We start from the raw sequence: 24,119 nt of genomic DNA on the forward strand, positions 1-24,119 counted from the left end.
GTAGAAGCCAAAGGCAAGTACCCCTCGTCCGAGTGGTTGCTTGACTCTTGTGCATCATCACATATGACTGACCAAGATTCACTATTCAGGACACTGAAGCCTCTTCAAAAGAGGAAGTGGATCAAGGTTGGGGGTGGCTATCTACAAGCTACACATATGGGAAGTGCAGTAATGGGTGGTCCTTCTGGAAAGCAAATTGTCTTAGAAAATGTCCTGTTTGTTCCTGGCCTTAGAGTTAGTCTTGTTTCGTGGAATCAGTTCAGCCAACAGTTTGCTGTCCAACCACCCAGTTTCACCCTAAAATCCTTGTCTGGTAAACCCGTTGTCTAGACCAAACTTCGAGGAGGAGTACCGTTTATCCACTCGATCTCGGAAATTCTTGAGCCACAGCATGCTAGCATACTCTCTTAAGAACGTGACGGTACCGCTATGGCTAACACTGAGTCCGAAGATCAGTGGGAGCTATGGCATAGAAGATGTGCACACCTTGGCAAGGGACTGCTAAGAAACCTGCATAGAGTCACTGACAAGAAAGATCCCATTCCTGTTCCTTCTGAACACCAGAATTGCAAGGTCTGCTCCCTTGCAAACATGAGGAAGTTCAAAGGACCTGCCACAGAGAGGAAAGGGGAGAGGCTGGCCCTCATCTCCATTGACATCTGTGGGCCTTTTCAGGGCGCAGTCTCTAGGCTAGGATACAAATATTGGCTTGAGATTGTAGACAACTTCTCTAGGAAGAAGTGGGTAATCCCTTTGAAGGCCAGGAGCGACGCTCCTGCAGCCCTACGGGATTGGAAGGTCCAGGCAGAACGGCAGTCAAGGTGCTTTCTGTCTGCGATCCGCAGTGATGGTGCAAAGGAAATTCTCGCCTTGCTAAAAGAGTGGGAGAAGGAGTTTGGCACTCAGATGGACACAACTGATGCCTACAACTCTCTTCAGAATGGACCTGTGGAAAGGTCAATTCAAGCCTCTGAGAACACAGTCCGGGCTATGCTTGAAGACTCTGGCATGCCAGTTGAGTTCTGGCCAGAAGCTTTGCAAGCACAGACTGTGATCAGAAACAGACTGCCTAATGGTCCGATCATTGATGGTATTGCTCTTTCACCAGAAGAAGCCTTTACTAGCCAAGTACCGTCAGTCGACCATTTCCGCGTCTAGGGATGCAAAGCTGTGGTCTATATAGACCCAAGAGCCCAACCTTAAGGCTTGAGGAGAGACAAGTTGATGAACCGAGGAAAAGAAGCCGTGTTTGTGGACTACTCAGAAAACACCACAAAACAATAGCTGTTCTGGGATCCCGACATGAAAGCTGTAAAAGCGTATAGTCACGTCGACTGGTTTGAGAATGAGAAGGGGGGAGATATGGATCTTGGTATCACCTTCACTAACCAGCCGAGTCGAGCGCCACAGCGCAATCCTGTTAGGAGGAAGCCCTTTGGGGCGAAATTTTCCGATAGGGGATTATCAGAAACACCGTTACGAAGGCTAGGAGAAAATATTGAGGCGGTTTCACCACTGTCGAAGGCCGATAACGGTGGATCTATACAGAACCTACCCGAGTCATCAACACCACAGCAACCGCTGTCTGTGCAACTTCCCCCTCCCCCAAAGGACATTGGGGAATACCAGAAGTTTGGAGATCAGGGTACTCTAATAAAAGAAAAAGAAGATGTCGTTCAGTTCGACCCATCTAAACACCCAGCGCCACCTCAGGTTGCAGGCAACAAGAGGTTAAGGGGGGACGGAGATGATAACTCTGAAGAGCATGAGGCTAAACACTATAAGGCTCTTATCGCCCAGACGTTCCATCTAGACCCTACAATGAGCTAGGTAGAGGAGATTCTGAACGACGTGGAAGAACATGCATTTGCTGCTGTTAGGCAGGCCATAGCCTATCAGCAGGAAGTGCCAATCCCAAAGTCCTATAAGGTAGCCGTAGGAGACCCCGAATAGGGACATATGTGGAGAGAGGCAATCGAGAACGAACTTATTGCCTTAGTAAGCAACAACACCTAGGAAGCAGTTGTACCGCCAAAGGGTACGAATCTAATTACTTCTAGGTGGGTCTTTGATATGAAAAGAATGATTAGTGGAGCCATTGAGAAGTTCAAGGCAAGACTAGTTACAAGAGGGTTTTTACAGAAATATGGGGTTGACTTCGAAGAGACCTTTGCACCTACTGTTAGACATGATACTCTCCGAGTATTCATGGCAGTAGTGTGTGAGAGAGATCTCGAGATGTACCTAGTGGATGTGAATAATGCTTTTACCCAAAGCAGCCTCCTTGAAGACATCTACATGATCCCGCCCCTAGGAGTTGAAGCACCTCCAAACATGGTGTTTAAGGTCCTACGAAGCCTTTATAGGCTTAAGCAAGCAGCTAGAGACTGGAACAAGCTCTGTGTTGCGAAGCTAGAGAAGATTGGATTTACCTAGTCCTAGGTAGATCTATGCCTACTTGTCTATACGGATAGAGACCTTATGGTCCTTACCTATGTGGATGACATACCTATTGCAGCTCCGAAGCTGTTAGATGTTCAGTGGTTTAAGGCTGAGCTTAGAAAAGTGTTTAAGATTAAAGATCTTGGTGAACCTACGAAGATCCTTAGAATGAGGATTACAAGAGACAGGTCCCAAGGCACTTTAAAGCTTGATCAAGGACACTATGTCCACGCTAACTTAGCCAAGATGAACATGGCTAGAGAGAAGGCTACGCCAACCCACTTACCTATAGAGAGCTACGAGCACTTAGTGCCTACGGCACCTATGGATGAGAGGTGCAACAAACAGGATTACCAGAGCCACAATGGTACCTGGATGTGGCCAATGACAATGACAAGGCCAGACTTAGCATTCCCCCTTGGAAGAATTAGCTTATATGTTGCTGATCCCTCGCAGCAGCATATGAAGGCTTTGAAGAAGCTCTCCCGATACCTGCGGTCGTACCCAGACCTAGGTCTTATGTATAGAAAGGGAGGGGGCAATCTCCAGGGATACTCGGACTCTGACTACGCCATGGACAAAGTGGATAGAGTCTCAATTCTGGGATACGTGTGGTTCCTTTGTGGATCACCTGTGTCCTGGATGAGTAGGAAGCAGAAGTCTGTTGCAACATCAACAATGGAAGCTGAGTTCATGGCTATGAACGCAGCCGCAAAGCAGTCACAATTTCTTGCTGCTGTCCTCAGGGAAATGGGGTGCCCAGAACTGGTGGGAAAGAGCTCTTTCCAGCCGAGTGTAAGGGCAAGCAGGGGCACTGTTGACGAGCTAAGGCCAGTCAAGCTCATGGGTGACAACCAAGCCGCTTTGACACTTGTCAAAGATGCCCATGTGCATGAAAGGTCAAAGCATATTGATGTTGCATATAACTATGTCAGACATCTCTGGTGGCAGAAGAAGATTGCAGTGGACTACTGCCATACAAAGGACATGGCTGCTGATAGGTTAACAAAGCCCCTCAATGGCCAGCAGTTCCAAAACTTTGTGAGGCAGCTCCAGCTTGCGTAAAGGGATTGTAGGAGACCATGTGGCCTGAGTGGGAGTGTTGAGAACATACAGGCCGCAGGACAAGCATGTGGGTGTGGGTGTGTCATGTGACGAGATCACGTGATTAGGGTTTGCCAGCCCATGGGCTAGCAAACATCCGGACACCTAGCATCTACCTACACCAACACCGGCGATACTGTATGTAGATACACGCTATCCCATTAGGTCCTTCTTCGTCTTTTGTGTGATCCGCCGTCTTCTACTACTGCGCAACTCGTACCTGTTTAACATATCTTAAGGCTATATTACTAGATTAGGCCTTATTCTATCGCTAGATCCGCCGCTTTCGCGTCTTATAGCTATACTATTAGCGCCGAGGCCTTCTTACCTTCTAGCCATTTCCTATAGAGCCAAGTCGCCTTCTAGATTAGAGAGTTAAGAGTGACCGGGTTATCCTCTTAGAGAGTACGTAGGTGACCTTAGTTAGTTAGGTCGAACTCCTTAGGTATATCGTAGACTAGGATCGTAAATTGCTTTGTTAAGACCTTCGCTAATGCCGTAACCTTAGATACCTACTATAGCTATACCTCTAGGTACCTCCTAGTAGTAGTAGAGCTAGTATAGATCTATAGAGTACCGTTAGACTATTAGTTCACTACGACTACCCCTAGTTAATTAATTCGTTAGGCGAGCTCCTTATTTGATAGCTTCGTAACGTCGGCCTAGTCTTCCTTTGCTATAATACGGATCGTAACTATATCGTACGTTAGGCGGGGGCCTAGTATCGATACCGCGACCGATACCTAGCTATAGGGGTGTTGATTCCGGGTGGCCTTATTAATCGCCTAAGACGTCGTCCTTATTTCTTATTACCCTCGGTAATACGATAGTATAAGCGCCGTATGTAGCTAAGTGATCATCACCTATAGAGACCGGTATAGGAGCTAATCGTTAGTTTCTATACTTTTTGCGTCCTCTATAAGTTGCTACTAGTTGTCTTAGGGGAGCTTCGCCTATAGAGCCGTAGGCGCTAGTAGTGCCGTAGCCTAGGCTACTATTACCTAGGAGTTGCCTAATGTAGCTAGGCACCTCCGCGGCGTTTAGAGCTAAAGAAATAGGGTGAAGAGAACTTTAAGCTATCTAAATTAAATAAGGTAGAACTCCCTTAATTCTAGGGGTAGTGGCCTACTTTATAGATCGTTAGAATGGCCTTAATAAGAGCTTTCGAATGTGTCGTGTTTAGCGATATAAGGCGAAAATCCCTCTTTAGCTCTCCTATATAAGGCAGATCGAGATGTACTAATACTTCCTCGTAGCTATATACTTATACGCTAGTTACTACGCTTCTTATCTATACCGTATTCCTTAGGGAATAAGACTAGCTACCGATAGTAGTTATTAAGGAGAGGTAGGATATTAGTAATCTTTAGGTTCTTTTTATCCTATTAGTATAGTATACGCGCCTTCGTTCCTAGGTATATATTAGGGGGGCCGAAGTACTATTATCGATCCTTAGGGTCGATATAATAAAGCCCTCGTATAAGGATAGATTTCTAGGCCTAATAGTCCTTACTTATATAATCCGAGTCTCCGTAGTACTGATAATACCTATTTATACTCGGAGCTATATTAGTTATAGATATTATTAAATAGGTACGGATTAATAGTAGCGGAGTAGAGTAAGAGATCGATCTTTAACTAACTAATAGTACGAGTATATAGTAATATATTAGGAACTAATGTGTTGATTATGTTAGATGTCTATCTAAGCTAAAGGGGAGAGAAGGTATCTCTCTATAAGCTAAGTTATTATAGATGCCTTAGGCTACTAGATCACTTCCTAATTATTGACTCCCTTTAAGATACTATATCTTAATAATATACGCTATATTCGAGTATTTTAAGGAGTAGGTTCTTCTAAAATAGAGTCGTATCCTCTTTCCTCGAGCTTATCCGGTCGTAAACGCGCTCGTATATACATATTACGTAATATATATTATATTAATATAATAACTAACGTTATATAGATTAGAAGTATATATCTTCTACTTTATTTAAGCCGCTATAGATATGTTTAGGTGGTATATAACATATAGTAAGGTTGCGAAGATTTATTCGAAGAATTAGTAGAGTAAACCCTAGTTGCTGTCTCACCCTTTGTTTGTCAAGGATAGTAATAGGAGACTCTCCTTGGCAACAGCTTACACTCGGCAGTCATGCAGCACTGCCGCGTGATAATCGTCTCACTTCTGACCCGAGAGACGGTGTCGAAGCATCTCAGCAAGGGAGGGAGAGCTTCTTTGCGGGCATGTTGGCGTCTGCACAACTAGCTCACCGAGCGTGTTGGAGGGTCGTTTCATGAGCCAAGCTCTTCAAGGTGGAATATGAGCCATCATCGCTAGGAACATGGAGGAGGAGAAGATATTGAAAGAAAGGACGTTGACGATGTTGTCCATTTCATCTATGTCAACAATAGCTTAACCAACCGGACATTCTGGCTATACCGCCCCTTTGGCTCCTTCATACCCGCAAACGCCATATACGCCACGTTGGAACGCTTTCAAGAGAATGGACACAAGCAGCATTAGTCGAACTTGATCTTGGCTGTCCCAACGACTGTGCCATGGACAAGAACGCTCGTTTCGATGGTCCCGCTCTTAGCACCGAAGTTGAAGTCGACGTCGAAATCCACTTTCCACTCCTTCGAACCCACCCAGCCATATTTATGACGGCTGTCCATCCTCTCGAGCTTCTGCTTATCGAGCACAACTTTGACTCGACCAACTTTGTCGACACCTGATCTCCAGTATTAGCAACATGTACTTCATGTCGACGTTGGACTACCCACCTTCGGAGAATGTCCAGTCAGGCGCTTCATCAGCGGGACAGCTGTAGAGATTGCATGTCTCCCGAAGTTCTGTACCCTCTGGGAACACACGAGAATATTGCGTAGAGCGCTTTTCATCTGCGCCGAGTGCGGTGCCCTGTGCAAAGTCAGCATCGCAGTACGACGTGGCGAAATACCCAGACGAGACCTTGTCTACCAGCCAGTGTACCCGGTCCTTACACATCTTGCTGCGGTCCCAAGGCCATGTGACAGATCGATCTTCCGGATCAACATTTTCGCGGAAAGGCAGGGCCAACCCAATACCATAGTGGCGGCGACACCTGCGCACACGAGGCGCGGTGCCTTCGAGACCGCGTACCGCTGCGCCGCGCAGGATAGCTGCTTGACTGCAACAACATCAGCGAAGTCTTCAGAGTTGTCACGACTGGATTTGCTCACGGATTCGCTCCCACCAGTACACTAATGTCGTCCCGCGATCTGCACCACTCCTTGATGGTTTCCTGCAGATAGTGCGACTCTGCAAAACCGCCTACCAAGATCAGACGCTACACATGATGTTAGTGCTGACACATTGATGCGAAGATATTTCGCTTACATTTACTCGTTGTTGCTTGGAGGCAACCTGTTGCACCTGCTCGCTGATGAGGCCGATTATGCTCTGCACGACTGGCGCAAATAGAGATTCAATGTCTTCACTGGTCAGGATGACACTACCTTCCCCGGGGTCGTACCAGTCAGGCTTGTCGACACCAGTCATGTGAATCGGGCTGAGCTCTTCCACTGGCGCCTGGCTCAACGAGTCGAATCGATAGGAACGTTTGACACGGTCCCAGGCGGCCAGGAAGAGCCCGCGACGATGTAACGGAACACTCTCGTATGCGTCACCGAAACGCTTGACCATGAGGAGGTGAAGGTTCCTGTCGATGAAAGTCGAGCCACATTTGGCTCCTTGTCCAACTACGACCTCATCAAACATCAACGACGGGCTGGTCTGTACGATGTTATAAGTTGTGATGTCGACTGTACCGCCGCCACAATCGCAGATCAAGATGTTCTCGCCCTGGCTGGGCGGGTTGGGTGCATCGGGCTTGATCCTTTCTTTGAAGGTCGCTATTGCCGCTGCTTCTGGCTCCGTGATTATGTCGATGGTGTCGCCAGATTTCGAGCCAAACCCGGCGAGCTTGGCCGCCGCTCTGGTGTCCATCTTTGCTCTCTCAGACCAGGACGCAGGTACTGTCAGCCAACATCTCATTGGTGTAGCGGCGAGGAAGTCGCCTCCCATCTGGGCAGAGACTTGCTCCACCATATGAGCATAAAGTTGGGCAAGAAAGTCCTGGCAGACCTCTTTAGGTGCTCGACGAAAAGCGCCATCAGGGATGTGCAGGATTCCGCTGTCAATGGCACTCTGCAGGTAAGGGTCATCGTGAGCCATGCGCTCTGATTTGGAGTCCAGTAACAGCTTCGTCCAGGCACATGAGACCATATCTGCACCGACACCGAAGCCCCAAGCATCTCTCGAGGGCAACTTGGGCGGGTTCAGGTTTTTCTTGTGCGGGTTCTCCTTGCCGTAAGCCACTCGTGTTGGTACTTTCCATGAGCTCTGGTTTGGATTTGAAGGCCAAGAAGATATCACCTGAACATCATCGATACTGGACTTGTCGGTTGTGACGAAGCTAATGCCTATGGTTGTGTAAGCAAGTGCTCGGCAGCTCGGATTACCATCAGGAGCATCTACCTGAGAATGTTGTGCCATAATCGATACCAACGACAAGTCTGTACCTGCTGTTCTGTTGCGGTTGCGTCGATCGTTTACTTCCCGTGGCAAAGGAGACATGTCGATTCCCATCCGAACGTTGCATGGCACTCTTCGTCGGTCGCATTGTCCAACACTAGCAGCGAAATGGTCGAAAACAACGAATAGGAGACAACTCAGTCGTGGCAGACGTCGTATGGTTCGAATGAAAGTCAGGCAGCATTCAAGTGCGATCAAGCTCATGTTTTGCAACAGGTATTGGGGCTGAGCGCCTGAGGCCGCCCGCACTCCACGCTAAGCGCTTACAGTCGAACAGCTGAACAACCGGCCAGGGCTTCATGCAGCAGCCACTCTAAGCGAGCGAGCTCAGCCTCCTGAAGTCGCCTCCACGTTGACAATCAAAACGAGGCGCTTCGCCCTCTCGCTTTTGGGGCCGTACGCACGGCTCTCCACCTAACATGTCTGTCAGTAGGAGTCCTAGGCCTCCCTTAACGAGCAGCCCATCAGGATCAGCACAATATGAAGTCAACACCCTTGATACCGTCATTCACCAGGAGGGACAGACGCGAAGGACCTACCAGTACCCATCGGACCCACGAGCAGTCGTGATCAACCCTCGCGCAGAACGCACATCAGCTCCATCTAGTCGGCATGGTTGGAGCAGCAGCAGGAGCGCCAGCCGCAAAGGCTCTGCTCACTCTGATGGCACGATCATCATCGACCACAACCGGAAGCATGATCCGCGAGTGGTAGAGATGCACCAACACACTCGGAGCCTGGAAGAGGAGAACCTGAAGCTTAGAGAACACGTTTTCGAGCTAAGCGCCAAGAACGACCAGCTCGAACAAGAACTGCAGTACCTGCAGGAAAGTCGCTTTCAAAGGATGCCTGACGCACGTTATACACCGATCGAGGACTCCAAGATCCAGCATGAACTCGAGACCTTGCGCGCTTCTGTGACCAGGACTGGCAAACGCTACGGGCTCACAAAGGTCGATCGGTCCAGCTTCAAGTCCAGAAATGACTTACAAGATCTCTTCGAGGCTGTCACGGACGTAGCCTCGACAGCAGGAGGATTGTCTGATAGCGTGGCGTTACTAGAGGTTATGGAGCAGGATGCAGCCCTTCCGAGGCTGCTGTTCACAGCTATGCTCTCGTGGTTTGTACATCACGATTTCATCCAGGATCCATTCTTTTTCGCCAGCGAGGACAATGAAGACGATAGCACAGACTGGGCCGACTTCTTGTCCGATGCGTTGATGAACGGATGTAAAAGTAAGTTGGCATCTGCCCTGCCGGACAGATTATGCCAACTAACGCGTTCAGCAAACCTCTTGCAGGCGAATGTCTGGCGATCAGACACATTACGTCACTTATTTCCAAGTAACGACACCGACAGAGGCTCGCAGCGCCTCCACGAACAAGGCGACGCTCTCCTAAGACAAGCAGCTCGATCAGCTGCGGTCACATTCGCGCAAGGTCCTGCCAGACTTCTTCTGCATGAGATGAGCGATGCCGCAGCCAAAAGCTATCAAGATGAACTGGTGTGCCTTTTCGACAAGGCCGCCAGATTATCAGTGATGCTCTGGCGCGAGCGGCTCGCCTTTGAATGTCACTACCTTCACGACCTCGCGACGCAGCGCTTCAGCATCGATGGCAGGGAGATGCAAGCCCATCCCAGGCACCTCCTCGACGATCCGACTGATCATAGACTTGATGGAAGGCGTGTTCAGATCGTGGTACACCCTTCCGTGGTGGGCCTAGGTACTCATGATGGTGATCGATATCAGACGACGTCGAAGGTACTTGTCAAGGCCGTTGTCTGCCTCGACGAAGCAAGTGGCGACGACGAGCAAGGGGCCAACAGCACCCGAGCTGAGGGAATTCCCGCAATGCCTGTGCCAACGATTGATCGAGCGTCATTTGTGAGGTCTCCTCCGCCACTGCCGATGTACGAGTTAGATACGGCCCAGGATGAGTCAGATCGTTGGTGGTCACTGAGCAGCAGGAAGGAGAAGAAGAAGAAGAAGCGACCTACGTAGTCAATATCGATGACAACTTCTTTCAATCGACACTTTCAGCATACATGTAAATTCATGTGTTGGTTCTCCCCTCCGGGCGGAGCTACTAGCACAGCCACGAGCAATATCGGGAATGCCTGCTATCTCGAGACTCGCCATCGAGATGTGAATCTGTGAGATGGCACATGCATCGAGTTTGCCGACATCGTTGTAGACCAGAGGCATCGTGGTAAGTAATGAACGAGTTCGTGACTATCGGCGAGAAGAATGGTCCGGTTGGAAATGCCAAGCAAGCACCGGAGCTCGGCAGAGGTGAGTTGGCAGTTGGCTTGCTTCACCACTTCTTCTTCTGGTGGATACATGCACAACATGACAATGTTCTTGTCCCAGCGTGAGAGGGAAGGTGTACGTCTCTGATCCGATCGTATCGGAGCAGCACAATGATGACCACGATCCCATATCTGCACGTTATGTCCGGCTCGAAGATGGCCCCACAGGCTGTGCATGACCATGAACTCAGCCGCTCGGTAAGATGTAGGATGACAAAAGGTAGGAGACGGGACAATGGCTGTCAGTTGCACGATGATACTTGACCTGGGAACGATTCTTGACCATAGACCATAGACCATCGCGACCATGTGGCTCCTCAATGCCAAAACACGAGAGCTGGAACAGGTCATGGATGACAGGCTGACCATCAACAAGTACGCGATCCTTTCACACACATGGGAGGATAGACAAGAGGTCCTGTTCGAGGAGATCGGTACGCCTGCAGCGAAAAGCAAGGCAGGACATCAGAAGATCGAGTTCACCTGCAAGCAAGCAGTGCGAGACAACCTGGACTACGTTTGGGTCGACACCTGCTGCATCGACAAAAGATCGAGCGCCGAGCTCTCGGAAGCCATCAATTCCATGTACAGATGGTACAACAACGCCAGGAAATGCTATGTCTACCTCGCGGACGCTCGACTCCCAAACCTGTCCGACGATGAGAAGCTTGGGCGGATCTTTCAGGACTGCAGATGGGTCAAGCGAGGCTGGACGCTACAAGAGCTCATAGCTCCCAAATATATGGCCTTCTACGATCGAAGATGGAACTACATGGGTGACAAGGTCTCCAATGCAGAACTTCTCTCTCGTGCCACTGGCATCGATGTGAAGGTCCTGCGAGACAGAGATCTACTCCCACACACCAGCGTTGCAAAACGCATGTCCTGGGCAGCCCGACGTACGACAACAAGGGTAGAAGATGAAGCATACAGCTTGCTCGGGCTGTTCGGCGTCAACATGCCTCTACTGTACGGCGAAGGTCGACGATCATTTCAGCGGTTGCAAGAAGAGATCATACGGACGCAGGCTGGTGAAGACCACTCCATCCTGGCCTGGCGAAGTACCAACGGCGATCTACTTGCGCCATCGCCTGCCTCTTTTGGCTTTGCGAGCAACATGAGTAGCTGGTCACTACCACAAGGCGGGACGTTCGAGCTATCGAACAAAGGTCTTCGCATCGGCGCTCTCGTGAAACCACAAGAGGATGGCGATGAAGATGACTGCATGGTCATGGCATTGGAGTGTACAGCATCCGAGAGACGCGGCACACAGCAAGCGCTGGCCCTGCGTCGACGCCCGCAAGTGGTGCATCCAACGCAGGTTCGCGCGGCTACAGTAGCGAAGCAAGCTGCAATATATGATCGGCTACCGACTCTCCAAACTATCACTCTCGACGACATGGAAGAGTTCGAGAAGCAGGAGATCACGATAGGCAGGACAATGTTCCACTTCCCTCGAAGCCCGCAAGTCCGTATCACACACTCCGCTGACCTCACAACACGGCACAAGCGGACCATGCCCACAGACAGCGCCCTCTGCGTACCAAGAGGAGACTGGAACGCCCAAACCCAGATATTATACTTGCGTCCAGCGACTCGTAGCTTTACAGCAGGCTACTATGCGTGTCTCGAGCTCTACAAGCCTGGCGCGAGGCAAGCTCACTTTCCTTTAGCCATGAAGCTAGATCTATCGAATCCTGGCGTGGACAGCAATGCATCGCCAAAGCTTTATGCGGAGAAGTTCAATGCGTTGCGCCATCTGGACGAGTTACAGGCTTTGGTGGGTGAGGCGAAGAGTCTTCGAAGTGGTGATGTAAGAAATATCGATGTTGGGGATGAGAGGATGGTTCAGGTCATTGCACGCTATGTGATGGTAGCGGGTGAGGTCATGTGGAACCTGCACTTTTCGTTCAGTAAGACAGAGATTGTGGATCCGGTTGTATGAAAACAGGAAAGGTTCGCCGCAGCATCTTGCGTTCGAACCATTACGATGCAAGGGTGGTGAGCTGACCTGTCCCTGGGTATGGCAATAGCTGTTTGCAAAGCGCCTCCCTCGCTCGTACTGCCACTTTCTTCTCAAAGCACTTGCGCGTGGTTGGGTTTGAGCAAACGCCACGAAGCGTGCAGCAGCAATGGAGATTCCCGCTGTTCATCGAGCAAGAAGGGGATTGTGGACTTTGCATCTCCGGATTCTAGGAGCTCTGCTATGTGACCAGGTCTGAACACTTGACGTACGATGAAGCCACCACTGCAAGATCTCGCGAGTACTGAAGAGTGTAGAGACAGAACGACGCGATGTACCGGCCACTTCTTCTGGCCACATGTGATGGTGAAGTCGGAGAGATCCGCGCTGCCGGCAAGACGTGCGAGGCCATCGCTGAAGGCCACCTTCGGACCAAAGTCTGCTTGTGCCGCCATCGTGCTCCGGACGGTGGTCGTGCTATTTGAGTTGATGTGGTCGCTTTCGTTTGTTAAGCACAAGTGTAGGGGTCTTTGGAAAGTGGAGAAAGAGCTCAAAAGTCAGGGGTCTGCGCTAAGCGAAGGGCAAACGGTGTATGAGAGCCAAACGCTCACCAGGAAAGCAAGCTCTTGCCCACTGTTGAACCATGCAGCAGTCCATCACCACACGACGCGCTACCACAGAACATAGCAGCCCACTCAAGCACCCCATCCGCTCATCAAGACGCACGTATGTGTGGTGGTGTATCACTGTTGGTGGTGGTGATGGATGTTGTTGTCGTCGATCTTGAAAAGCATCCAGGTCGAAGCTGCTAGATACACGCACGTCAATCGTAGTGAGTGCGACCAAGTCGCAGCCAAAGGGATCGACTTCGCCATGTGATTGATCACAATTTTCGAAGTGAGCACCGTCTATACGACATCCAACATGTGATAGCGCGTGGCCTGAAAGCATGATCAACTCTGGAAGTCAAACTTCTTCCAGGCACCCTCCGGACAAGCCATATAAGCCACCTCCAACCTCCTGTCCTTCGAGCAATCAGTGCCAGCCCAACAGCCTCCAATCTGTCCCTCCATGGTGCAGTGGTATGAAAAGCAGGTGCCGACAAACTCTCTTTTGCAGGCCAACTTCGAAAGGCCTGGCAAGGCGAGTTCATAGATATCTGAGCATTGTTGGGCTGGCGTCGATTGTTTTGCTTTTTGTTGGCCTTGGAGCCACATATCTTGAGGAATGCATACACCCACTTGGACCAACCCATAGTCAGACGATGCGTGATCTCGTGCCAGCAGTGTAGACGACAGTATGGTGGAGAGGCAGGAGCTCAGCCCTTTTTGATCCAGTTCCGACTCCAAGCAGCATGTGAATGTCTACGCCGGCCTGACACCACACGAGTACTGATGAGCTTCCGTCGATGATTATGCTCCACTCTTCTTTGACGTGGTCCTCCTGAGCAAGGTATATAGCCACTGCCACTTTAAGCACCATTCGATGATCAGTGACATCTCAACAGCCGGCAAGTCTGTCACCATGGGCGGGTTAGTCGTAAAGCCAGCAGTTGCGACGGCAGACTGAGACCAAGTCGAGTCTCTGCGTCGTGTGTCGTGTAGCTTAGGCGCTGTTGAGCTGTCATCAATCGTTGTTTGCCATTCCAAAGGCCTTAGCCACACTAAGAAATGCATATGTCTGCGCGAAGATGTCGACCAAATAAAGACATACTATCATTAAGCCCCTACGGGCTACCACACTCGCGCTCGTGCATCAGCAGCTTCCTAGCCGTGCCCAAATTTTCATCTGTCGAATAATGCACATAGAACCCTTTCTGCTTTCTCTGTCTAGGACTTGTAACCCAAAGCCCAGGCCAAAATTCCGTAATCGCCATTGATGCAACCATAAAGATCAATAACCATCATGAACCCATGTCTACAACTTCACTGTTGAGAAGAGTAGCAATACCAAAACATCAACATGCATACCTGCATACCCTCATACGACGCCCTGTTTCGCGCCCATCCCTGTCTCTAATCTCACTCAAAGCACCAAACTGCTCGGTTTCCTCTCATGTCCCACTCCATACACTCCAACCGTGCTCGCATCTGTCTGCTGTGGACTGCCGTAGCCTCCCGCGCCAGGACCATAACTTCCATAACTAACATTGCCACCCCACTGTGGACCCTTCAGTCGTCGTTCCTGCTCGAAATCGTGCCACCTCTTCATCGTAATCTTACTACTGTCGAACTCGCCCTCGCCGCCGTGACCGCCTTTGTCAGCACCCTTCTTCTCGCCGTCGGCTTTGCGGGTGTCGCCCCAGGAGAAGTCGTCGAAGTGCCAGAAGGCGTATATGGGGAGGACGAAGTTCCAGACGGGGAGGGAGAGCAGGTAAATGAACATCCAGGCGACGTAGGAGACGCGGTGGGCAGTGACGACGATCAGGACGCCGGGAAGACCGAGGATGAGGGCGAGGAGAATGAGGGGGATGACGGGGGCGGCGGTGTTGGTTATGGCGGCTTTGATACCGAGGGCGACTGCAGAAGTGTTAGCGGGCTGACATGCGGTGCAGAAAATGGCTGTTGACTTACTGACGTAGATGGTGAAAGCGATGGCTGCTGGGAGCACCAAGGTTCCGACCAATTCAATGAACAGCACGAACTGCATGCTGAAGCAGAAGGTACCGCAGAGGTCCCGAACCAAGATCAGTTCCATGAGGTTGTGCACTGTCGAGTTGATCCATCGTCGGCGCTGCGAGAGCAGAACCTTGAAAGTGTCGGGTACTGTCGTCTTGCAAACGGCTTGCGGAATGAACATCTGCTTTCGCTTCGGGAAAGTCTTCAACATCAAACTAGAAAGGTATCGATCCTCTCCCAGTAGTAGCAGGTTCTTCTTGTGTAGGGTGTCGACGACGTTCTCCGAGTAGTGCTCGACGATGTCCGGATTGGCGAGGATTGGCACCCAGTAGTTCTGACCACCCTTGGGCGTCTTGATGCGGTACATGCAGAAACATCCTGGTAAACAAGTGACACCACCAAAAACGGATTCGAAAGCCTTGGAAGAGTGATGCGAGATGAAGTACTCGAAGACCTGAATCATGGACACCCAAGAGGCAGTCTTGTTGGCGATTTTCGTTTCACCACAAAGACCCATGATTTCGGGATCCTTCACCATGGCAGAGACCATGTGGGTGAGTGAATCAGGGAAGACCTTGGTGTCTGCGTCCACCATGAGCACAATCTCGTAAAAGTCCGGTGAGATGCCGGTAAGCTTCCAGATTCCGTTGAACATCTCGTACTCCAGCTCAGTCATACGCTCATCGAACATGACCTTTTGCAGGAAAGACATCAGGATGATCTGAGAGTCGCGCTTGCCTCTGTTACCTGGCTTCGCTGCGTTGGCTTCGGCAGGAGACCCGCACTTGACCACGGTGATCATGGGCACACGTTGCTGCTTCTCGAGAGGGATGATGCTGTCCGGACCGTAATCGTAGAAACCACAGTAGACCTTGGCCATGTTGTGACGCTTGCTTCCGCTTGCAACAGCAACATAGGAGAAAGGCTGCACTTCTTCCGGTGCGATCGAGAAATCCTTCATCATGCTGACACAGGCCTCCGGCGTGGTGAGCTTCTCACCGGCACCCTTGACGAGGCCGTCACAAACCATGTAGATCAGCTTGTGGCTGTTGGGATAGTCGGTCATGGCGATGGAGTCGAGTGTGGTGCGAATACCGTCCGGACCTTCTGAGTAAGCTGTGACAAGACATATGGTGTGGGCGAGAGGAAAGCCGAAGGGTTGCCACTCTGGCGGCGGTTGAGGCACGACCGACTCGTGGATGAAGCCTTGCGGTCCGCTGGCATCGGTTTCTGGGTGCATCCCACTGCTGTAGCGATGCGAGCCAAAGTTGTGAGAGTCCATCAGGCTAGCGCGGCTTTCGTTACCCATCGCTTGCAGAGTGGCCTCAGATCTATTGGTGTGTCCATACATAGCGGCAGGGTTGAGTTTAGCAGATGAGTGCTGGGAGACCATGGTCGTGGGTGGCGCTCGGTCTTTGTTCATGGTCCTCTCGATGGCATACGGGCTCGTGAATCGTGAAGTCGTTGGCAAGAAGCTACCACGCTTGCTGGTCCGATCACTACCACTGCCACTTACCGACGCCGGGTCAGTGATTTTTGGTGGTGCGCGGTAGATATCGTCTGACCACTCCTCGATCTGCTGTTGTCGCTTCTTCTTGTCTTTGGTCATGCTGGTCTTTGGCGCAGCATACTTGCGACATAAGAACCACTGGAAAGCCAATGCGAGGACGAACTTGATGAGTACGATGCCCAGAATAAAGATCAAGGAGACATAAAGGACGACCTTGGAAGCAATGCAGCCGACAGTCTCGGTATCGATGGAGCCGACCTTGATGATCTCCTGGAAGCACTGAGCAATTTGCTTGTCCTGACCAGATGAGAAGGCGAGGGTGACATCCTTGCCCTTGACAGCAGTGTTTTCCCAAATTTGGTCGAACTTGCTAGGATAGGCGACTTGGCTCTGGTTGAACCACCTTAGAAGGTCGAGATCAAGAACGTCTCCAGAGTACACCATAAGATTCCTGGACTGGTTCCTGATGTCGTCCCAGGTGAAGAAGACATCTCCGGACGATCTGAGACCGTAGAAAGCATCGCGAGCATTCCTCGAAGTATGACATGCATAGCCCAGATAGTAAGGGATGGACATGTTGGGCTGTGTGGATCCATCCTGCGCAAACATGTTACACGGGAAGTACCATGCCAGATCGCCATTGTTGTCGGTCACAACATCTGAGTTCGGCTGAGCGGTGATGAGTCCCTTGCACGCTCCGTTGACGTTCTGGAACATGAAGCTGCCGTCCATACCCTTTCCAGGCGGGTCAGGGTCGAAGAGTACATTGCTGTTCTCCGGCACACCTCTCGCCAGAGGATGTTGACTTCTGGTGAGATCGTATGCCTTGCCGTGGAAGATCATGTACCCATCTCCAACGTTGTTGATGCGCAATCTGAGCGGACCTCCCTGTGGGCAGACGGTCTGCGTGAAGCCGAAAGTGAGGTATCCGACGAATGTCATGATGAAGGCAATGACCGAGATCAGACCAATCTTCTCTCGCCACGCGCGCTGCTGCTCCTTCTGCTTCTTGCCAAAGCACGCAAGGATCACATTCGGACACCAGAAAGTGATGACATGGCAGTAGGTGCTCCAGAGACTCGGTGTGCCACTAGCTTCCTGGATCTTTTGTTTTCTGCGCTCCTTCTCTTCATCCTCGCGGACCTGCTGGGTCGCCTTGCGCGATAGCTTGTTCGGATGCTTCTTACTGCCGCTTCTGGTCGCTATGCTCTTGCCGCGCTCAAGATTGGCCTTTTCCTGCAATGGGTCTGATCCATGTTTCGTCGCATCTGAGCTCAACGTCTGAAGATCGTCTTCGACCTGGGGATCTCTTCCGGTCGTCGAAGGCATGACATTCATGTTCTGCGCATGCTTGCGGTAGTAGTAGTCAGGTTCGTCGGGATCATTGCGCCTGCGCTCTGGCCTGACCAAGCTCTTCTTCCGATTGAGATCGGCGTTCCTGCCTGCCTCGAGCATTGGATCACGATCGTTGGCCGAAGGCGTGTAGGGTGACGTCGCGCTGTCCCCGTAGCCGTCTGCTGACAGTGGCAATTGGGTCACGCGCACTTCTGGACGTGTACTGTAGCCCCCTCCCGACTTGTCATCAAGTGGTCGCTCGAGCCGACTCGCCACTCCCGGCGTTCTATGCGAAGAGCTCCGTCTGCGAGTGCGCTGCGCTGCGTGGCTGTGAAGATGTCGTGGGTTGCGACCGGACTCATCCCGTTCTCGCCGAGCGCTGCTGTTTCGTCGCGGGCGATGTGGGTCTGAGGTGTGTTCGCCGGAAGATGCAGGGCGATGTCGCGAGCTGGACGAAGGACGACCAGACGATTGGCGGCGGCGTTGCGGTGTTCGTTCGCCTGTTGGGGCAGGATCCCGTCGATTCTGATTCGAAGACATGGTGGCGTTTGGCTACCTATGCAACAGTCAACACTCACATTCCAGTGCAAGTCCAGGTCTCGGGATATGTTTCGCCGTTTCGCCGCACCTTTGATCTTCTTCTGTTCCTCCAGGCCACCCGGCCGACTCTCACTTTCGCCCAATTACTTCCTCTAGAAGATGATGTTACCAATGGTGCAAGCAATGGTGGGGCACAGCAGTTTTGTGCAACCAGAATGTGTCGAAACAGCGGCACAGCGGTTTGGTGGGTTGGTACTGTACTGCGTTGCTCAGGCCCACGCCTCTGGGATGCTTCCACGCGGCGCTGCTGCAGTCGCGCCTTCTGTCGGTGGTCTATGCGATGCTCTAGCGAACGGTCGTAATCAACAAGTGCCATGCATAAGCGAATGGCACAATCAACACAGCGAGTGACTGGAAACAAGATATGCACACTGTGGCAGACTGGCGGCAGTGGCTGTCCGTCCGTGTGGTTGCTGGGACGAAGCAAACGAGTGTCAGGCGTCCAGGATCAGCGGCGAGCGCCCGCCACGAGCGACCCAAGCGCCTCTACCACATCAGGGGTCAACATCTGCGGCTCAGGGCTGGCCGACTGCGGCTAGATGCTAGTGCGTTGACGTCGCTGGGCTTATTAGCGTTGAGAGAGCGCGGCAGCGACTTTTCCCTCCTTGTCCTATTTTTGGACCTGCATAACGACGGTCGAGAGGACAGCGCGCACACGATGAGCCTCACATTATTGCGCCACCTTCACGTCTGATTCACTTCTTGGACGGTGTTTCTAGCGATGCTCATCTGTTTCGGGAGGCTGAACAGCTCCCCTGCCTGGTCTCTCCACACTCCTGGTGAAGATCGAGGTCTGTGACACGCCTGCTGACATCTCCACTCAACCCAGCACATGCGCCGAACATTCGCTCTTCCCAGCAACAACATGATCGATACACTCGATATCGTCACCCAGTCGCACAAAGCAATTGCCATTGCATTGATGCGCTGCTGTGCCATCATCACCACGTTGTCTACATGTATGTATGTTGCCCCGGATCTGTCGGGACGAGGGTAAGCAGAACGTGCGCATGTTGTTAGACGCCCGTGGACCGTATAAACAGTAGAACAGCATGGACCACACCTTGATATTGCCTCCCTGTCTATCGATTGAGCAGGATGCTAGCAGCTAGCCTATGCTCCATCAGCAACCATGCAGCTGTCAGGTGAGCAGCCGAGCCTGTCGCGCACCCATGTCGCACTTGCATCGGAAGGACTACATACCTACGTAGGTGCCTTATTGGCGCACAAGCACAAATGCACATCTCGTCAAAGTTCGGTGGAAAGAACTAGAGTGTGTGCATAAAGTCATGCATCCCTTTCAATCTCACTCATCTCGATTCTCAGGAGTCAGCAGATGAGGCTCCATCGACGAGGTGGATCTCCGAGACCCTTCCTCTTCCTTCAAACTCGACGAGCGTGGGCGTACGTAGTCCGGCGGCATGAAGCTGCGCTGCCCTCGTCCAACACCTCCCTCATCACACTGCCCGGCCACGTCCATACATGTAGCCCCTCCTACCACATCATCACCGATACCCACCACTTTAATAGCTCAACCACCCATCGATTCGGCCAAGCGTCACATCAAACTCTGCGAGACTGCATGCACTGATTCGGTACGTAAGGTTCGCAGCTAACCGCATCAGGGATCTCAGGAAGAGGCCCAGCAGTTTGGCGCCTGCTCACTGTCATGAATGCTGGGCTGTTGCATAGAAGTGCTGGGCGGACGGCGACGTGCTGTTTCATAGTTTCATACTGACCCATCCACCCATCGCGTGCAGCAACAAACAAAGGAACAAGCATTACCGTCATTCGTACTCGGTCGTGTACGGCACAGCACATCCCGGGGCCGTACACCGTCGCCGTCGACACGAAGAGCCTTCCACATCCAGCTGAATTCCAGCAGTTGCAACGTCCCAAGGAGCCGTGCCGTCCGAGACGCTGACGCTGACGCCCTCGTGCTGCCAAACGCCGATCAAATACATGTATTTGATTCATCAGTCGCTAGACGCTGTCCCTGCGTCGTGCCGAACGCTTTATTGCATCTCTGCATGCATGCCACTCTTTCCCCACGTGCCCAGCTAGAAACACATTCCGCAGACTCTTGGTGGTACAGTACGGGCCTTCTGCCTTTGTACCATCGTTCTATCGCTAAGCGGGGTCAGTGTTAGTGATAGCCAGCGTCACCTCACCACACAGAAACATACCACCGCTCGCTGTGAAGGCAAAGGTCACATCGAAGCAGGCGTCACCGTCACCATGGCGCAAGCAGAGCATGCCCCTCACAAACAGCACTCCTTCACACACTCGCAACCACCCCATCTACCCGTCAGTCCGACATCGCCTGGACAAGAGCATTGGGATGGTACATGTAGGCAAGAGGCATGGCAGGCCAAACAACCAACACGGCCAGCACCCGCGACACCGTCGAGTGATGTCAACGCCCAATTCGACCACAATCGAGAGCTCTCCGAAAGCAGCATCCAACAATCGCCCAGCAGTTCACCTCCACGCGTGTCCGGATTAGCCAAGAGGAAAGCAGTGCCTTCGACTCTCATACAGCATGGGCCAGAGGTACGGGTGCAAGGAACCCCGGCCAGTCCCGTCAGCATAAACCCGCCACACTTTGGTCTTGTCGAGGCTGAGACGGCATCCATCAACCAGGCTCTTGAGGACGAGTCACGGCGGAACTCCAGACACTCGCAAACACCAGACTCTGCGCGTATGGGACATTCCGTCGCCGCACTACCCATCCGGACCGCAAGCAAGCAGCCTCATGGGTATCATGAATACAGCAACTCGCACAGTCGGCACTCGTCCTTCAACAAGTCACGAATAGACGAGGATGTTGAGTACCATACGCCGCAAGAAGGACTACCAGAAAGTCCAGGACTCCAGTACCATCATGCGAACGAAATCAGGCCGAAAAACCGCGTCTCGCAGATGACAACGCAGTCGGGTTCGAGCTCGTCCAGCGACAATCATCGTCGCTCACAGTCGGGCTCGGACAAGCTTGGTGTTCCAGCACGCACTGGACTTCAAAGGCCTGCTTCTGCGTATACCCTCGGCTCGGATCATCGCGGTCGCACCTTATCACCATTTAGCGCACAAGGTTCAGATCAATCACCTGGCCCTTATGGTCGAGATTTGTCCTCGTCCCGGAGATCACCCTCTGCCAGACCAGTCAGCTATGTCGACTTGCTCAACAACCTGCCATACAGCCAGCAGATCGCACCGGGGCCCCCGCGCAACAATGCCTCTCTCCAGAGTGCTGTCGGTAGTGCAGCCAGTCTGCTGGACACGAAGAAGACGCTTGATATGTATCGAGCGAATGTGAAGAAGACAAAGGATCCGGCCATTCAATATGAGTTTGCTATCTTCATGATCAACGCCGCATCAGAAGCAATGCCCGGGGATGAAATCGATCCGACTGAGCTGCAAACCGAAGCCAAGCACATCTTGCAAGGACTGGCTAATCAAGCGTATCCTTTCGCGCAGTACTATCTGGGAGATGGCTACTTTTCAGGTATGTTCAACAAAGGCAAGCCAGATTACGATAAGGCGTTCCCACTTTTCGTAGCTGCATCAAAACACGGACACGCCGAAGCAGGGTATCGTGCAGCTTTGTGTTACGAGTTCGGGTGGGGCACAGCGAAATCGTATCCGAAAGCTGTTCAGTTCTACCGTAACAGCGCGTCGAAGAACCACCCGGGTGCAGCCACGAGATTAGGACTGGCATGCGTGAATAACGACATGGGCTTGAAGAACACATACAGGGAAGGGCTCAAGTGGTTGAGGCGAGCGCAGGAAAGTGCGGACTTTCAGTACAATGCGGGACCGTTTGAGCTGGGAAAGATGCATTTGAAGGGCTTCGGAGATGACATCTTCAAGGACGAGGCGTACGCGGCACAGCTGTTGACACAGAGTGCGGAGCTTGGGCACGTACATGCCAACTTCTTGATGGGACAGGCGTACGAGAACGGGCTATACGGCTGTCCTCGCGACGCGGCGCTCAGTGTCCACTTCTACAATGGAGCAGCGACAAGAGGGCACGTCGGTGGTATGATGGCACTTTGTGCATGGTACATGATCGGCGCAGAGCCAGTGCTGGAGAAGGACGAGGCAGAAGCTTTTGCGTGGGCGAAGCAAGCTGCTGAAACAGGTGCGTCGTGACATACATGCCACATTCGTAACGTCTACTGACATGACAATAGGCGACCCAAAAGCTGAATACGCCGTCGGATACTTCACAGAAATGGGCATCGGATGCCGCCGGGACCCTCTCGAAGCAAATATGTGGTACGTCCGCGCCGCAGACCAAGGCAACGACACCGCAACGCAACGTCTCGCCATCATCCGCGCAGCCGCATCCGGTGATCCAGGCATCCCAATGGGCAAGACGGAAGCGCGAGCGAAGGAGCTCAATGGCGGGAAGAAGAAGTTTATGGGAATCTTTTGAACGCTAATGAGGAAACATCGGAATCGACCACGGCTACGACTACGACATTCGAAGAAGGATATACTTACACATCGCGCATCGGTTACACGCCGGAAACGACCAGCTACTTGGCATGAGACTAAAAGGAGGCTTTCGGTCAGGCTGGATGATATTTTCAGGGTGGCTACAACGGCTTCAAAAACATCGCCTAATGCGAGACCGAAAAGCGTGCATTTGATGCAGCGTGAGAGGGAGCCGTATAGGCGTCAGGAGGTGCGTTTGGGAGATGGACAGACTGTGTCCATCATGAAGTGATGCATTTGAGTTTGAGCGATGGAGAATGGTGTCATGGTTGATGGTCCCGGGTGTGACTAGGTAATGGGTGCATGATTGATGTTTGCGAGCGAGTCAGTCGACAGTCAGTCACTCCGGTGGGGAAGTGCATAGCGAAGAAGTTCTTTTTGAGCCAGCATTCATAAACTATATGTTAGACTTTACAGAGTACCTAGGTCCATCGTTTCGTAAGGGCTGCAAGCCAGTGCATATTCTAATATGAAAAAAAAACGCCTGTGAGTTGAAACCACAGCCGATGGCTGGTGACAAAGTTGATCGCCGTTATGCGCTTCGGCTGATTATCGAGGCGAGGGCCTTTGCTTGAGCACACTAGCATGTGACTAAGTGACGAAGTTATATCGACACAGTCGAGCTTATAGCAAGTTGCCGTATGTTCAACCCACTCATACGCTTCCCGCCAGCAGCTCTTCAGAAGCGAAGGCGACATTCACGCCAGCGATATACGTCGGGTGGTATACCAAGGATCGGGACAGAGCCTCGTGCTCTCATTCCAGTGGCGAGAAGTAGGAGAACGTTTCTGCCATGATATTGACGCCATCGTACACCGCGACAGTTCCCATGGTGGAATGCGAGACATGGTGAAAAGACTGCAGGGTGTTCGTCTCTGCAGGGTGGTCGTGATCTGTGCAGACGGACTGAAGTTGGTATGTATGTGCGAAGGTATCCTCGTGAGGGTGTCCGGGTTGGTCCTCACAGGGGTTGTGATTGATACACTTGGGCCGCTTGCCTGACAATGGCTTAATCGATGATCTTTTGAGTGTCTTCTATGGCTGATGTGACAGTCCTATCTACACTATTGTGACACTGATGAGTGAACGGTCTTTTGTGGAGATCCTTGAGTATGACACCTGTACTATCCTGAACTTGTCCTCGGCGGTAGGCACT

The 24,119-nt window shown here is 51.8% G+C and overlaps 5 protein-coding genes across 5 annotated transcripts; 3 read left to right on the forward strand and 2 right to left on the reverse strand.

Annotated features, from left to right (window-relative positions):
- Nucleotides 1-6,070: 6,070 nt before the first annotated feature.
- On the reverse strand, nucleotides 6,071-8,214 carry CLAFUR5_08397 (Heat shock protein 12A; the record flags this gene model as incomplete). Its single annotated transcript, XM_047907545.1, has 6 exons — nucleotides 6,071-6,282; nucleotides 6,335-6,470; nucleotides 6,522-6,720; nucleotides 6,773-6,879; nucleotides 6,930-8,014; nucleotides 8,070-8,214. The coding sequence occupies 6 exons, from the start codon at nucleotides 8,212-8,214 to the stop codon at nucleotides 6,071-6,073; spliced, it is 1,884 nt and encodes a 627-aa protein (XP_047759109.1).
- Nucleotides 8,215-8,545: 331 nt separating this feature from the next.
- CLAFUR5_08398 (uncharacterized protein) lies at nucleotides 8,546-10,129 on the forward strand (the record flags this gene model as incomplete). Its single annotated transcript, XM_047907546.1, has 2 exons — nucleotides 8,546-9,362; nucleotides 9,414-10,129. 2 exons carry the CDS (start codon nucleotides 8,546-8,548, stop codon nucleotides 10,127-10,129), a joined length of 1,533 nt encoding a protein of 510 aa, XP_047759424.1.
- A 615-nt stretch (nucleotides 10,130-10,744) lies between these two features.
- On the forward strand, nucleotides 10,745-12,382 carry CLAFUR5_08399 (Vegetative incompatibility protein HET-E-1; the record flags this gene model as incomplete). Its single annotated transcript, XM_047907547.1, has 1 exon — nucleotides 10,745-12,382. One exon carries the CDS (start codon nucleotides 10,745-10,747, stop codon nucleotides 12,380-12,382), a length of 1,638 nt encoding a protein of 545 aa, XP_047759698.1.
- A 2,043-nt stretch (nucleotides 12,383-14,425) lies between these two features.
- Nucleotides 14,426-18,779, reverse strand: CLAFUR5_08400 (Chitin synthase 4; the record flags this gene model as incomplete). The annotated part of the gene is made up of 3 exons (XM_047907548.1): nucleotides 14,426-14,919; nucleotides 14,974-18,415; nucleotides 18,492-18,779. The coding sequence occupies 3 exons, from the start codon at nucleotides 18,777-18,779 to the stop codon at nucleotides 14,426-14,428; spliced, it is 4,224 nt and encodes a 1,407-aa protein (XP_047759312.1).
- A 1,922-nt stretch (nucleotides 18,780-20,701) lies between these two features.
- On the forward strand, nucleotides 20,702-22,901 carry CLAFUR5_08401 (Chitin synthase regulator 2; the record flags this gene model as incomplete). The annotated part of the gene is made up of 2 exons (XM_047907549.1): nucleotides 20,702-22,604; nucleotides 22,657-22,901. 2 exons carry the CDS (start codon nucleotides 20,702-20,704, stop codon nucleotides 22,899-22,901), a joined length of 2,148 nt encoding a protein of 715 aa, XP_047759843.1.
- Nucleotides 22,902-24,119: the final 1,218 nt, after the last annotated feature.

This window comes from Fulvia fulva, chromosome 3 (assembly GCF_020509005.1).
Source record: "Fulvia fulva chromosome 3, complete sequence".
Taxonomy (NCBI): Eukaryota; Fungi; Ascomycota; class Dothideomycetes; order Mycosphaerellales; family Mycosphaerellaceae; genus Fulvia; species Fulvia fulva.